Source organism: Borostomias antarcticus (assembly GCF_949987555.1).
Source record: "Borostomias antarcticus genome assembly, chromosome: 6".
NCBI lineage: Eukaryota > Metazoa > Chordata > Actinopteri > Stomiiformes > Stomiidae > Borostomias > Borostomias antarcticus.
This window is the reverse complement of record NC_140239.1, coordinates 3,605,535-3,622,206: the sequence shown is the minus strand read 5'-3', so window position 1 is coordinate 3,622,206 and position 16,672 is coordinate 3,605,535. Positions and strand designations below refer to the sequence as shown.

The following is a 16,672-nucleotide window of genomic DNA, read 5'->3' as shown; positions in this document are numbered from 1 at the left end:
CTGTTTAGTGTACTTCAGAGGGTCCCCCAGCATAAACTACAACTTTAATATGTTTGGCTGGCACTCTTTGCTGTGAGGTGTTAAAGTGTTCTTTACCCTCTTGCTAAAGTCTTTTACGTGTGACTGACTTCCATGATGATGGGTCCCTGCGCCTTTTCCTACTCTTCTGGTGTGGTCTCTGTTCTACATTTTCTGTAGGTGTCGCTGCCTCAGTCTCTGGTCTCACTTGCTCTTCTGCTATTGGCCTCTCTGATTCTCTGAGTCGCTCTGCTGCTGTTTGTCTCTGTCCGACTCCCCTCACTCTGTCTCCAGCTGTCTGTCGCTCCTCCTCTCCTGGTAGACCTGCAAAAATATGAATATAGCTGAGCATCACAATATCATTAAAGAAGAATAACTGTTGAGAGATGTTTTGAAGTCAAGTCATATTCTCTAAACCAGGACAGAAAACATGACCTTGCTATGACACTGTGTTCCACACTGAATGTCATAGTAAAGTTGACTCATCACAAATTGAAATACTTTACTAAAGTAGAGGGGGGGGGGGACTAAGATTTTTTTCATGGGTAGACTTTCAGTTAGGCAGAAAACAGTGAATAATGTACACTGTAAAAAGTGATACTTTGGATCAAATAAAAAAAATTGCGTCAACTTGTTACACCTAATTTTTTTTAGTTTTTCTCAAGTTAAAAAAAATCAGTTTGAACAAAGCAAATGTGTAGTAATGTTAAATTTAAAAAAAACAATGAAAGTTTTCAAATATATTGAAATCATAATTTCAACTTGTTACAGCTCATTTTTAGTTTTTCACAAATTAAAAAAGTAAGTTTGAACAAAGGAAATAATTTACTAATGTTAAATCAAAAGAATAATTAAAACCAATGACATTTTTCAAATATAATGAAATCATAATTTCTACTTACAACTTCTTTTTTTTACACTTTGCATAAACTTATATTTTTACCCTGGCTTGAGACAAAATCTTACACCACTACAAAGTAATATGCTGTATGAATCTAATGTATTTTTCCCCTTTCATAAAAATTAATGAAATTGCGTCAACCTGTTACAAGTAATCGAGTTACTTTCTTCCAAATTGAAAAATCAAGTTGGTTGAAATTCTGAAAAGAGTTAAATTTATAAGATTTCTTTTATTCAATTAAAATCACATTGAGGTATTCAAACCTTTACCAATGGTTTTGAGGTGAGCTAGGCTATTCTTTAAAGTCCAGGTTAACCCAGTTCAAATTTTTGTTATGAGCTTCACACACCACAGGAAAACATGTCATTAACCACCCAGCCAAATCTGAGTGATTAAAAATGTCGCTAAGTATATAAAATAAGGCTTCAAAATCGGTTAAAAATCAGCAGCATTCTCTGGTCTGAGACTGTGGGGGCGTGTCTGCTGAAGGCACCGAAGCCACACCCAATTGCGTGGGGAGGGGGTGTGGAGGGAAGAACCTGTCAAATAGTACCGTTCTCTGGTCTGCATAGTCACACTGGCACGCCGTCTCTTTTGTGGTAGGAAGGCACAGCTTTGTGAAAACAGGAGAGAGGAGTTGAAATTACACTTGTCTAATGAATCAAACGCACAGATGCTTCCTCCTAACCTACCTCCTGACAAACACAGGTAAAACTGTAGCTACTCTATACCAACGCGCCAGTGTTACTGCCCTTAGATGCAAAATACAAAAACAGGCAACGAGGAATGTATGAGTCTGTCCCTATTTTCTCCCTGCCACCTCCGGACCCATTCCTATCCCTCCCAGGCGATCCTGTCGTCCCTTGGGATCAATGGAAAAAGTTGTTTAAAATGTACCTTTTAGTCACTGGCTTGAACAGCGCTGATAGCACGAAGAAGCGTACTACCGTACTACCGGAGTTGATAATCGGGACAGACTCATCCACTCTCGTTGGCAATGTTATGTGTGAGAATAACGAGCACTCGGCTTCAACTTTCCCGCAACATATAATAAATATATAAATAATATAATATCCAACAGAACTGGGATGTTCAGCCAGTAGCCGCCGAGCACCGCTTCACTGGGAGAGGGTGCGTCTTTCTCCAGCTGCAGCTGGTCTACCTAACCATCCCCCTCGCTCCCGCCTCCCGGTCTCCCGCTGGAGAAATATACTGTAACCATTACCGGTGAACCCATACGCACATCAGGTGCCACAAATATGGCAGGCAGTTTCTGTATAGTTAACGCTTATAGTCATAATATATCATCCGTAACGTTATTTGGTGGGTGGTCGCCTGGTCGGTGCTGCTAGCTATGTTAGCTAGACTAAGGTTATATACACACTCCCATCTGAAACAAGCGACATAGCTAATGTTAGCTATAATTCCTCCTAAAATTACATAATTCATCATAGCTGACATTACCACATGCATGGTTTTGAGACATATTTTGTAGATTAACGTAGCAGTGTATTTTCCTATTGCTTACGTTACCTAGCTAACGTTATAACGTTAATAAGCTATAAGCACACAAGGCAGCAGTGTCGGCACCAAAGGTTGATGCGACAGGAGGAGAATGGAGGCCGTGGAGGGAGATGGTTGGCTCCGCCGAATTCACCAGGACCAGTCGTGAGTCCGTGAAACCCAAAAGCCTCATATTATAATTGCAGAAGCTTTCGGGAGTGAAATGTTTGCTGCAGAGGCGGGCGCTAGCGGTGACAGACTCTGTAACACCATGGCTCTTCAAAAATGCTAACCATTTGCTTCTCATTTCAGCTTTACTCGGGAGTGAAAGAAGGAGACCTTATCATCCCATTCCTGCTGGCATCCAGGAAGGATGCATTTTCGTTTAGTTTTATGCATAGGCATTGCTAACTAAGAAACTAGCCAATTCTAGACTGTTGGATAAAACTAGCTAATTCTAGACTCAAGATTGAGCAGGAGAACCGAAGATTCAAATCCGTTCTAGCTTTATATAGTGTTAGGGCGGGGATATGCTAAGAACACCGCTCTACGTCATCCGGTACCGTTTTTAAGCCCGCCCAGAAAATCCAGAAATCAAAACTGGTCAAAAACACAAAACTGGTCTAACTTCACAATTCAGTACTACACATGGTTCATCCCATTTTTACATGTTATCAGCAATGCATCACTAACACATAGAATGTGTTTTCAAGCAAATCTCGGATTGTGGTTAACTGGGACTTTAAATAAAATATAAAGATCTATGCATTAAAAAAATAAGACTTATTTATAAAAATAACATGTAAATGTAAAATTAAATAATTTTTAAATGTGAAATTAAATAATTTTTAAAGCCTAAAAAACATTGATCCAACAAAAGGTTCCTCATCCCTCAGAACAGATTTTGAGAGACAATTGGTGGCAGTAAGGCTGGATTCACATTGGGTCCAGCGCTCCCTTCATTTATTAGGTGGTAGTGCGTTTAGGCTGCATGCATTTAGCACACGCACACAACCCCCTGCTCACAGACACACACAACCACCAACTCACTCACACACATACATGCACCACCTACTCACTCACAGACACACACACACACAACCACCTACTCACATAGACATGCACCACCCACAGACACACACACACAACCACCTACTCACAGACATGCACCACCCAGACACACACACACAACCACCTACTCACAGACATGCAGCACCTACTCAGACACACACACACAACCACCTACTCACAGACACACAACCACCTACTCACAGACATGCACCACCTACTCACAGACACACACAACCACCTACTCACAGACATGCACCACCTACTTACAGACACACACAACCACCTACCAACAGACACTCAATCAGACGCACAACCACCTTCACTCAGACGCACAACCACCTAACAAACACATCCAACCACCTACACACATACATGCACACACACACACACACACACACACACACACACAGAAGCATGTACTAACACACACAAGCAGCTACACATACACACACATACTACCACCTACCCAGACACACACACAACCACTTGCCCACACAGACACACACATTCATACATCCGTACATACAAAATCTCTGACAGGATATTAGCTACCTGACCAGCAGCTGTATCCCTGTGTGCACACATTTAGAGCGAGGGACAGCTTGTGCTGGGTGGATTCAAAATCAGAGCTCTCTCTCGTAAAACGGGCAAAGTATTGACACCCCCACACAGCCGCACTGCCCTCCACTGATCAACGAACACCAGACTCAATGTGAATGCCCACCAACATACATGCATGAAATAACCATATAAAACACATCAGCATCTAACAAGGCAAAAGTCGTCTCCTTTTTAAAACTAGTGCCATTTAAATCCCAAGAAACGCATGGTCCATTTTAAAACCAAGAAACATGGCCACAATAATAAATTTAAAAAAATCTGACCCTGGCAAGTATAAGAACTTGAATAACACCAATGTTTTCTCTTTGCATTTAAGACATTTTACATTAGCCAAAAATGTTCAAGTAAAATGTCTATCTTCAAAGTGAGCATTTTATACAGATACACAGGTATTCTCTCCGTGCTACACATGGAACATTTATGTCTGCTGTGATGATTGCTAAGGATCAGGATAACTAATATGTTCAAAGTGAGCATTTAACCTACAGATACCCAGCTATATTCTCACATGGACAGGGTGATTACTAAGGCTCAGGATAACTAGCAATGTGACAGTTTTAGCTATAGTTCACATATTTTCCCACAAAGGAAGCTCGGTATTCACTCACTCCTGCAGCTTAACACAGATTCTGTACCCTTCGTGACATTTGCCTACTTTCAATATCCATTATGATTTTTTGAAAGGTCTCAAAGGCATATTTGAGTTCGGCTGGATAGTCAAGTAGAGTGTATAAATCAGGCCAAATAGCATGGCACAGGCCGATGCAACTGAGGACAACTCATTTAGTACCTCCACACCGTTGATGACAATGCCAATGTCTTCTGGAGGGGAGAGAGCATCACCATCCCGGAAGACAAAGATGGACATGGTGGCGTGTTCAAGTTCCGTCTCCGCCTCTTCCTTTTGGACGACCTGAAATCAGACCATTAAGTTAGTTTAGTTTATTGTCCCCGGGGGTGGCAGTTGTATGACAAATATTAAGAATATATCAATATGAGAAGTTTGCTGGTTTATTTTTCCTCAAACAGACACACTGATAGCCAAGTGGACAGTGGAGGCAAATGAGCACGATATATGGAAAGGCACGAGAATAACTTTTTGGAATGCTGGTTAATTGCTGATTCGTTTGTTACATGCTTTGGCAATATTGTTTATATACTGGCATGTCAATAAAGTACATTGAATTGAGAGAAAAGGGAAGAAAAAAAAGAAAAGGGAAAGACAGTGCTATTCTCCTGGATAGTTATGAGTCTGATCAAACGCCCAGGGCCAACCGTTACATCTAACAGAAAAAAGAGCCTGATCTCAGTGCATTGCCATGATTTGCTGACTAACCTGGTATTCTTTGATCAGGTGGCTCGCATCTTCACCCAGGTATATCACAAGGGACTTCAGGAGGCACTCTCTTCTGATGTTCAAGTCCACACTCTGTAGCAAGAGACACAAGGGACTTCAGGAGGCACTCTCTTCTGATGATCAAGTCCACACTCTGTAGCAAGAGACACAAGGGACTTCAGGAGGCACTCTCTTCTGATGATCAAGTCCACACTCTGTAGCAAGAGACACAAGGGACTTCAGGAGGCACTCTCTTCTGATGATCAAGTCCACACTCTGTAGCAAGAGACACACATCAAAAGATAATAAATGTATCAGCTTTGAACTCACTGACCGACAGAACTGAACTGATAAGGAAATCAGAAATTGAATACATATGCATTTCATACCTTATCCAAAGGTTTAAGGATGTCACTGGTTTTCTCACCGACTGCTCCACCTTTGCTCCTAATGACCTGGAGAAGCTGACTGCTCTGTTTATCCAAACTGGACAAGAATCTTGCTTGTAGAGGTACCGTTGTGATCCGTAGGAATTCAGAATTGATCTGAAATATACAAATCAGACAACACATTACATGTTAATGCATATGACTGGCATAGAACAAAAAAGCAGGAAAATATACAGCGTTGTTTGCCTGACTGGATAGTGCTGAGAGATGATTCTAGATTCTGTCAGATTCTCACACAGGAATACTTTGAAGCTTTGACTACTGAAGAGTGACCAGTGATCCTGTTCTGGTGTCTAATGTCTATTGTCTGTAAATGCTTAAATTACTTTCAGGGATCTAATTTCACAGCAAAACAAGAGCACAACATACTAACAAAAATATAGTAGTAAAATATGACAGTGATTCAACTCATACCTCTTCTACTTGAAACATCGCTGGCCATCGCTCCTGGAGCTCTTCCACCCTGGCCTGCTTTTCCACTATTTCTTGTCTACGAAGGGCAAATGTCTTGGCCATTTTTTCTCGGATAATCCTGAAGTTGTTCCGTTTCTTCACCTCCTTCAAAAGTACCTGCCGCTCCAGCTCAAGATTGTCTGCCGTCTCGCCAGCTGGATAGGACGGCACATGGTTGGCCTCACCACGTTTAGGTCGCTTGACATTTTTTGCTGGATGGGCGTCATCTGCAGCTTTGGTCTTTAGAGCATTGACAGCAAGCTCAGGGCATCCAAGTCCCTTCAGTTGGGTACGGAGGTTTCCCATCCTGGTTAAGTCTCTGTGTCCACCCATAGCAGCCATTCCAAGACCCCGGCTCTGCCAAGCAGGGGTGCTTCTTGATCAGTGCCTCTGAAACCTCACAGAAGCCTAAGCTTTTTGGGTAAGCTTTATACTTGTAGATCTCATCAGACACTTTTTCCAGAATGTCTGACTTCATCCTAGGACTGACTTTCAACCTTGTTCCCTTTGCAAGGGTAAGCATGGCGGCGTCCAAAATGCCTATGCTGAAGTTTGTAATGCTTTAGAAGTTCTGATCTTCGTGATTTAGTGACACCACAGTCTTTACATTTCCACATTCAGTTGATTACTGTAGAGGGGGAGAGGGGTGGGGCATAAAAGCCCGAAATTACATTTGGATTGTTGGTATGGGGTGATATAGAAAACACAATTCATAAATATATATTACAAAATATAATCTTTCTGTGGAGTCCTCATGATTATATAATATTGTGATACAATTCTGCAATATATATTAGGCAAGTTTAATTTGAACTGGTAATCAAGTATTTGAGTTTCATTGTCTTTGGTGCCACCTTTTGGCAATAAGCGGTGATTGCAGTAGTTCATTCATTCTGAACCAAACAGTTGATTTTAAATCCAAGCATGAGTCACCAATCACTTCAAACGGTGCTGTCTGCTAATGAATACTAATAATGAATAATAATGTAAGGCCACCAGACACCACATTTACAAAATTTGGCAAATTGAGGACTATTTGAAATTCATATTTTTCTTTTTTTCTTTTCATTATTTTCTTTCTTTCATTACCATATTTTGAATGATATATAAGACGTCCCATGTATTCTACTACCACACACATTTGCTTTGACACCTCGAATTCCCCTTTGGATTCAGTTGCATAAAATGATACTCCCCATCACAGGTGATGAAGCAAGAATAACTTTTCTTATAATAATTATGAACATAACCTTACACCTGATACTCAACTATAAATCAAGAAAAAACTTACCCCTTAAAATGTGCAGCTTGTGACAGTGCATACGTGCAATCACCTCAGGCAGGCCTACAAGAAAGGGAGCCATTTATTAATAATAGCAAAGTAACAGATAAAAAAGACTCCAGTGTTTTCCATTGAAACCCATGTTAACACCGTCTAACCCCCCCCCCCCCAGACTTCCTGCCTGCCTTAATGCAACGCGGGCACATTTCTGGTGCGTAGCTACACGTGCCAGACCGAGCCTACACGTGTAGCCGAATGGCTAGCTAATATGAGTTAGCCATCACAAGAAATGTGTGGTGCGGAGGTCAGGGGGCTTAAGAATGGCAATAATAATAACTAACATGGCTGTAGCATACATCAAAAACGACATGATATAAAAGTATAACCCCAAGTTAACAAACCTGTCAGCATGTCGACGCCATAGCAAACAGTCCCGGATGGTAACGTTAGCTAGCACAGCTAAATCCTTTACAATGGCCTAACGTTACACGTCGTGGGCTTAAAATTACTAACTAATTAGCAAATGTTACCTGGCACAAGAAATGCATCGAGGAACCATACGAGTGGCGAACATAATCCTCAAGTGAATCACATCCCTGACTGTAGCATTCACGGACAACGAAGAGACATCAGCTCGCTAGAATAACGGTCTAACAAACTTCTGCCATAACCACGCCCCCGCGAGTTTTCATTGGACAACCCTAACCCTAATCCTAACCCTAACCCAATGAAAACTCGCGGGGGCGTGGTTATGGCAGAAGTTGGTTGGTAAAAAAAATCACGGGGTCTGACGTTAGCGAGCCAACGTGAGCTAAGAAAGTATCGACGACGTTGTGTGATAAATGATGACGTTAAGTTCATTTAACAGTTATTAGTCCAATCAAAATCCCATCTGCGTGTAAATGTCATGTAAACATATTAGCTATTCAACAGTCATGTTATATTTTTTACCGATTTATTTTGCTCATCTCTCCCGTGGTGTGTCTTGCCTCTTCATGCGAGAAAGGAAGATGGCGGAAAAATGGAACTTGAACTTTGGCTACGTCACTAATCACGTGACATGCAACGTTTGAGTGGAAATTTGCTGTTTGATTCAAAGTCAGTTAAGCACTTTAAACCAATGAGGCCTTGATTTAAATTGAATGAAAGTGATAACAATACTTAAACCAAAGAAAAGACAGAAACATAGTTGTATTGGGTCAGTTCAAATTGAAATCACTCCTTACATGAATGACAGCCCATGTTCACTTTTTACAGTGTACACCAAAATAAGTCAGACTAGCATGTTAAAGGGAAATATGTTTGAAAGAGAAATGTGACGAATGTGAGGCATACGATGCAGCTTAAGAACAAGGTATGGTAAGCCAGGACCAAGAGGATGCACACAGCAGACATGTCAATGAAAAGATCGCTATGCAGCAGAGATAATAAAGACAAGCTGACGGTCTTTTTTCAACCTGGAGAATGTCATCACTTGTCCACGAGCAGAAGTGAGCTCCTTCTTTTATAACGCTGTGTTCACACCGGGGAGCGGCGCAACGTTCATTCCGCGCGGTTCGCCCTGGTCTCGCCGCTGGATCCAGCGGTGATGTGTGGGGTTACTGCGCAAATACACCGCCAAAAGTTGAAAAAATTGAACTTTGGGCGAATGCCGCCCACGGTGGTTGGCCTGTTCGCCCGTGCTGTACGGTGATTCACCTGTGCCGCGCCGCCAGGTTCGCCCTTAAAGGAAAATGCTCGTTTTTGACAACCTGGACCTTATTTACGACATATTATAAGAAGTTTGACTCACCGAGATCACTTTTGTGTTGTTCGGAGGCCTGTAGAAGAAATTTAAAATCCAGCGCGAGCCAGTATATCCATGTAATGACGGTGGACGGGGCAACGAGAATGCAGTTTCTCAAAATCCATTTTCGGCCGCTAAACGGTTGTTTTCATCAATCAGATTGAATGAATCGACAGTTGAGATTCCTCAACGCGAGCCATTGTAGTGGTTTTCAAATAAGGGGTCTTTAGCCTCTGTAATATGATCTTTACACGCCTTTCCCCACTTGCTCCAGCACGCATGCGCACAGGCCAGCGCGCAGACTGGCTATTCTCCGGCTCACATTCTCTGCGCTACGATCGTTGTTGGTGCCGAGAATATTGTCGTCGTCATTCGTCAGCAACAATCCGATCGTAGCGCAGAGAATGTGAGGGAGAATAGCCAGTCTGCGCGCTGGCCTGTGCGCATGCGTGCTGGAGCAAGTGGGGGAAAGGCGTGTAAAGATCATATTACAGAGGCTAAAGACCTCGTATTTGAAAACCACTACAATGGCTCGCGTTGAGGAATCTCAACTGTCGATTCATTCAATCTGATTGATGAAAACAACCGTTTAGCGGCCGAAAATGGATTTTGAGAAACTGCATTCCCGTTGCCCCGTCCGACGCGATTAAATGGATATACTGGCTCGCGCTGGATTTTAAATTTCTTCTACAGGCCTCCGAACAACACCAAAGTGATCTCGGTGAGTCAAACGTCTTATAATATGTCGTAAATAAGGTCCAGGTTGTCAAAAACGAGCATTTTCCTTTAACGCGCCACCCAGTTTGACCGCCACCCAATTCGCGTGAATTGTATTGACTATCTATGTAAACTCACTGCGCGGCAACGCTTTTGGTGTGAACACATTATAAGCGAAAACGAAATGTATATAATATGACGGCCCATAGCTCATTTAGGAAATTACACAGAAGGTATGTCAGGAAGTGGAGGAAATGACATGGCAAGTGCGGCAGGGAAGATTCTAGAAAGGGTCACTGAAGAGCACCCTGAGGTAGGCCTAATGGAGATTGCCATATGGAGCGATAGCTGTGTGTAATATATTTTGCAGTAGCAGAGATTATTTCTGGAAATCCCAAAATTAAAAAGGTTAGCATGAAATACTCAACACCAGGCCACTCAGCTGTCCAAGAGACAGTCACATGGAGAGTTTGGCTCGTAATACCTACCTCTATCTTCTTCAGCTGCACACATCTGTGCTCCTCCACTACTCCTCTCTGCTTCTCTCATCCTCTCTTCTCCTCTGCTTGGTCCTGCACATGTCTGTGTCTCTTCTCTCCTCTTCACTGCTTTTCCCCTGCCCCTCTCCTCTCCCCTCCTCCTCTCTTCTCCTCTGCTTGGTCCTGCACATGTCTGTGTCTCTTCTCTCCTCTTCACTGCTTTTCCCCTGCCCCTCTCCTCTCCCCTCCTCCTCTCTTCTCCTCTGCTTGGCCCTGCACACAGCTGTGTCTCTGCTTCTTCTCTCCTCCTCTTGGCTACTTTGCTTGGTGCTCTCCTCTCTAACAGGGTGTCACTATCAGACTCACTGTGGAGCATCAACGGCAGTCCCATCGCCAGCGCCAACACCTTCACTGGGCGGAGCCAGCAGATCCTCTGCTGCTGCGTCTCCGAGATGAACGAGTGGGACACGCAGAACGTCACCGGTCACTCCGACGGCGTCGTCAGGGTAACCCGCGTTCGCTTTCCCGGGTTGAGGCCTCGGAGGTTTGCCGTCAGGGCGGTGGATGTCAGGGTGATATCTCTCTAGTGTTTGAGCCGTGTGATTAAAGCCTGCAGTATACTTGCTGTTTACCAATACATGTAAACGAAGGAATTGGCGTTAACTACGCTAGCAGCTTATTCTGCGGTGTGTTGATTCCTGCGTACGCGCGCAGCCAAAGCGCAGCCAACCCAAGAACCGCAGGAGATGCGCGGTGGACGCATGGGTAAAAGCAAGTAGAACTTGAGATGTATAGAAATTAATTTGGCTTAACGAGATGTTTTGAGGGAAAGAAATGAGTTAGTGCTCTGACATGAGAGAGTGCTCTGACATGAGAGTTAGTGCTCTGACATGAGAGTTAGTGCTCTGACATGAGAGTTAGTGCTCTTGACATGAGAGTTAGTGCTCTGACATGAGAGATAGTGCTCTTGACATGAGAGTTAGTGCTCTTGACATGAGAGTTAGTGCTCTGACATGAGAGTTAGTGCTCTGACATGAGAGTTAGTGCTCTGACATGAGAGTTAGTGCTCTTGACATGAGAGTTAGTGCTCTGACATGAGAGTAAGTGCTCTTGACATGAGAGTTAGTGCTCTTGACATGAGAGTTAGTGCTCTTGACATGAGAGTAAGTGCTCTGACATGAGAGTTAGTGCTCTGACATGAGAGATAGTGCTCTGACATGAGAGATAGTGCTCTGACATGAGAGTTAGTGCTCTTGACATGAGAGTTAGTGCTCTTGACATGAGAGTTAGTGCTCTGACATGAGAGTTAGTGCTCTGACATGAGAGTTAGTGCTCTGACATGAGAGTTAGTGCTCTGACATACTGCACACTGTGAACAGCCAGCCTCCTTAGCTCACCAATCTTCTGGAGGGTCAATGATGGTCTTCTGGACAGCTGTCAAATCTGCAGTCTTCCCCATACTGAACCAAACTGAGATACAATTTAACCACATAGGAAAACTTTGCAGGTGTTTTGAGTTAATGAGATGATCAGAGTGTGACGCTCCGTCTAAAACGTTCATTCTCTGAAATAATTGAGAAGTAAATGCTGATTTATTTCACACTATTCTGATGTCTGTTTTACTGTTTTGGGGGTTTTATGGAGCTGTACGCCAACATTATACCTGCTGTTCCCTGTAGTTCTGGAGGATGGAGTTCCTACAAGTCCCAGAAACCCCTGCTCCTGAGCCGGTGGAGCCGGATGTGCCAGACTGCTGTGAGGACAAGCTGGGTGAGTCATCCAGGCTGAGTGACGGTTACAAATCACGTGTTCACACCAGAGGAACATCTCCTGGCCCCTCCGATGACCACCAGCTCAGTGGCTTGCGCTTATGTAGTTTGTGTCGACTATGAGTCCGGCCTAACAATGCCCCCCTCCTGCCCCCCCCCCCCCCCCCCCAACACACACACACACACACACGCCTGGTGTGTCCAGCCGAGGGGAGTGAGAGCCACAACGGCGACGAGGACAGCAGCGAGTCGGACGGGGACGAGCCCAGCCTGAGCCAGGAGCCCAAGCCCCTCCCCCGCGTCTCCACGGGAACAGGCAGCCAGCCGGGCAGCGCCGTGCACCGACCCAAAGGTGACCCTCCGACCCTCCTGACCCACCCAGTTCACCTCCAGTTAAACTCTAACCAACCAGTTCACCTCCAGTTCATGTCACTTCAACTGTTCATCTCAGTCCATCATCCTAACGCTGACAGACTCAGAGTTAGAGGGGTGTGTTCAGTTGGAAAAGAGTGTGGAACCGGCAAGTATTACAATAAAATGACAGGTCTTAGTGTTTCGTTTCATTTACGTTGAACCGCGTGAATAATTGAGTCCTTGCAACAGGGATGGTTATGCCGACGTTATCCTGGGATGGTTATCCTGACGTTATCCTGACGTTATCCTGACGTTGTTCTAATCAAGCTTCATGGCCCCCGCAGGTCCAGCGGGTCGCGCCGGGGCCTCGTGGTCGGTGGACAGCGGCTCGGACGACTCGCGGCGCTGGTCTGACGCCCTCAGCCTGGACGAGAAGGACGGCTTCGTGTTTGTCAACTACTCGGAGGGCCAGACCAAGCCTGGCGCCAGCGCCGGCCCGCACCCCCACCCCCCCCCTCACCCTCCCCACCCCGCCCAGGGGCAGGGCCCCCCGGGGGCCGCCGCCGCTCAGCCCCCCCTCCAGCCCACCACCATGGAGGCACGGCCCTATAACCAGCTGAGAGCAGGTAGGTGACCCCTGACCCTGGCGGCCCCGACCCCAGTCTGGCTCTAACCACAGTCTGGCTCAGCGGATCATGGAGGTTTTTGAGATAAGCCTCTCATTGGCTCGGCTCAATTCCAGCGCCGCCAATCAGATTCAATCCCCCGACACTTAATTTTTTTTATTTTTTTTATTTTTTTTTAAAGCTTAGCGCCTGCCCGAGATGATTGTGATTGGTTCAAACAAATACCCAATGTCCTCTTTCTCAGAATGATAATAGGTTGCAGCCAGACCTGCTTCTCCAGCGCTGGAACTGCATGAAACAAAGCGTCTCGCTCGGTATTATCTATGTTCACTTTAGCTTTGCACAGTGGACTCAAAACGCTAAACACTTTGCTAAGGTACACGAGGTATGGGCCATCTCCAGCGCTCATTATAGAAGTAGAACTGTAGAGAACAGACTGTAGCTTCTCCTCGTTAGACCTGTGACTGCTGGGGCACGTACAGTATGGAGAGGAAATTCACGGAAAGTTTGTTGTGTTTCAGGGAATAGTGTCTGTTTCCATCGTATGTGTGCATTCTAGCAGGTGTGTCAGTGTGTGCTTGCTTGTTCTGACGTGTATGTTTGTGTGTGTACTGTACATATTTGTGTTGTGTGTGTGTGTGTGTGTGTGTGTGTTGCGTGTGTGTGTGTGTGTGTGTTGCGTGTGTGTGTGTGTGTGTTGCGTGTGTGTGTTGTGTGTGTGTGTGTGTGTGTGTGTTGCGTGTGTGTGTGTGTGTGTGTGTGTGTGTGTGTGTGTTGCGTGTGTGTGTTGTGTGTGTGTGTGTGTGTGTGTGTGTGTGTGTGTGTGTGTGTGTGCGTGTGTTGCGTGTGTGTGTGTGTATGTGTGTGTGTGTGTGTGTGTGCGTGTGTGTGTGTGTTCTCTCTGGAGCAGGCTACAGATGGGAGCGCCAGCTGGTCTTCCGGAGCAAACTCACTATGCACACAGCGTTCGACCGCAAGGACAACGCCCACCCCGCCGAAATCACCTCCCTGGCCATCTCCAAGTACGTGTGTGTGTGTGTGTGTTTCCTGTCTGTGTGTGTATGTGTGTGTGTGTGTGTGTGTATTTCCTGTCTGTGTGTGCGCATGTACTAGAGATGTACTGTAACGGTATGACAATTTCACACCATTATAGTGAACTAAATGATCACAGTTATCAGTATAATCATGATATTGTTCAAATGTGCTGAGAATGTTCAGAAATTACTGATACAGACTGAATTAATTTCACCAAGTTATATATTGAAAACCACAAATAATAATTAGCAGCACTATGTGCTTTTTGTTTGCATAAACATTAAAATAATGCTTGGTGACTGTTGCTAACTTGGATGTAGGTAGGATTAAAATGTTTAACAGATTGTATTATGAATTTTAATATGAATTGTATTATGAATTTTAATATGAATGGTAATAATCCATCACATTTCATCAATATGATTTGCCAACCGAGTGACCTTTTTCAGTATATACTGACTGACTATCTTTTTATAGAACAAGTGGATAGTAGTAGATGTACATGCTGATATTTCCCTGCCTCAGGGCTGAGCGTTAGATCCTGGTGTTTTGTGTGTTGACAGGGACCACAGTAAGATCCTGGTGGGGGACGGGCGTGGCCGTGTGTTCAGCTGGTCGGTGAGTGACCAGCCGGGTCGCTCTGCGGCTGACCACTGGGTGAAGGACGAGGTGGTGGACAGCTGCTCTGGCTGCGCCGTGCGCTTCTCCCTCACCGAGAGACGCCACCACTGCCGGAACTGTGGCCAGCTGTTCTGCCAGAAGTAAGCACAGCGTGTCCAGTAAGCACAGCGTGTCCAGTAAGCACAGCGTGTCCAGTAAGCACAGCGTGTCCAGTAAGCACAGCGTGTCCAGTTAGCACAGCGTGTCCAGTAAGCACAGCGTGTCCAGTAAGCACAGCGTGTCCAGTAAGCACAGCGCGTCCAGTAAGCACAGCGTGTCCAGTAAGCACAGCGTGTCCAGTAAGCACAGCGTGTCCAGTAAGCACAGCGTGTCCAGTAAGCACAGCGTGTCCAGTAAGCACAGCGTGTCCAGTAAGCACAGCGTGTCCAGTAAGCACAGCGTGTCCAGAGTCTCCTGACACCCGCCGTTCTAAAGTTGGCAGTTGGTTGTTGGAATGTTGGCGGTTTAAAATTCAAAATCCATCCAACCGACGGCAACTGTCACCAACAAACCCGGCACACCAATCCAGCGTGATTGTTGGCTGGTGTTGCTTGGCGTTGGTTGGGGCGGTGTGTATGCACCTTGACAGTGTTCTGTGTGACCGTGTTCAGTTTGACCATGTTCAGTATAAGTGTTCAGTGTAAGTGTTCACACAGAGTATGGATATCTGCGCTCCTGTTGTTAGGTTTCTGTTCTAGCTAGTGTGACCGTGAAACTGAGGGTCTAACCACTGTGAATCTTCCTCTCTCTCTCTCGTCTTTCTGTCTCTCTTTCTCGTCTTTGTCTCTCTTCCTCTTCCTCTCTCAGGTGCAGTCGGTTCCAGTCAGAGATCAAGCGTCTGAAGATCTCCTCGCCGGTGAGAGTGTGTCAGAACTGTTTCTACAACCTGCAGCACGAGAGGAGCGCCGAGGACGGCTGCAAGAACTGAGGGCCGCGGCGGCGTGACGTCATTCCCCAGCAGGGGGCCGAGTCGCCCCGCCCTCCTGGCCCGCTCTCTCTTCCCCGCTCTCTTTCTCTCAACACGCCCCCAAACACTCCCCACCCTTCCCTGCGTACCTTTATACAAATACACCGCACACACACAAACACACGCAAACACACAGTAACCACATGTAACGCACTGACATAGACTAAAAGGGATCATCCGATTGCAGAGTGTCATTTGGTCCATAACTTTGGCCACAGAGAAGCAGAGGGGACAGGTAGAGAAGGGAAGAAGACATAAGAGGAACTCTAGGGTTCGTTAATGACCTCAAAGATCTAGGGTTTGTTAATGACCTCAGAGATCTAGGGTTCGTTAATGACCTCAAAGATCTAGGGTTTGTTAATGACCTCAGAGATCTAGGGTTCGTTAATGACCTCAAAGATCTAGGGTTTGTTAATGACCTCAGAGATCTAGGGTTCGTTAATGACCTCAAAGATCTAGGGTTTGTTAATGACCTCAGAGATCTAGGGTTTGTTAATGACCTCAGAGATCTAGGGTTCGTTAATGACCTCAAAGATCAAGGGTTTGTTAATGACCTCAGAGATCTAGGGTTCGTTAATGACCTCAGAGATCTAGGGTTTGTTAATGACCTCAGAGATCTAGGGTTTGTTAGTGACCTTAGAGATC

At 45.2% G+C, this 16,672-nt stretch overlaps 2 protein-coding genes across 2 annotated transcripts; one reads left to right on the top strand and one right to left on the bottom strand.

Moving 5' to 3' along the window:
- Nucleotides 1-297: 297 nt before the first annotated feature.
- LOC311310186 (uncharacterized protein) lies at nt 298-8,045 on the bottom strand (the record flags this gene model as incomplete). Its single annotated transcript, XM_084439609.1, has 6 exons — nt 298-342; nt 4,905-5,027; nt 5,451-5,543; nt 5,840-5,995; nt 6,314-6,507; nt 8,036-8,045. The coding sequence occupies 6 exons, from the start codon at nt 8,043-8,045 to the stop codon at nt 298-300; spliced, it is 621 nt and encodes a 206-aa protein (XP_084295735.1).
- A 925-nt stretch (nt 8,046-8,970) lies between these two features.
- LOC311310185 (WD repeat and FYVE domain-containing protein 3-like) lies at nt 8,971-16,251 on the top strand (the record flags this gene model as incomplete). Its single annotated transcript, XM_084439608.1, has 8 exons — nt 8,971-8,993; nt 10,963-11,122; nt 12,296-12,386; nt 12,591-12,737; nt 13,084-13,365; nt 14,273-14,387; nt 14,964-15,161; nt 15,868-16,251. The coding sequence occupies 8 exons, from the start codon at nt 8,971-8,973 to the stop codon at nt 15,986-15,988; spliced, it is 1,137 nt and encodes a 378-aa protein (XP_084295734.1). The 3' UTR covers nt 15,989-16,251.
- Between the last annotated feature and the right edge of the window lie 421 nt (nt 16,252-16,672).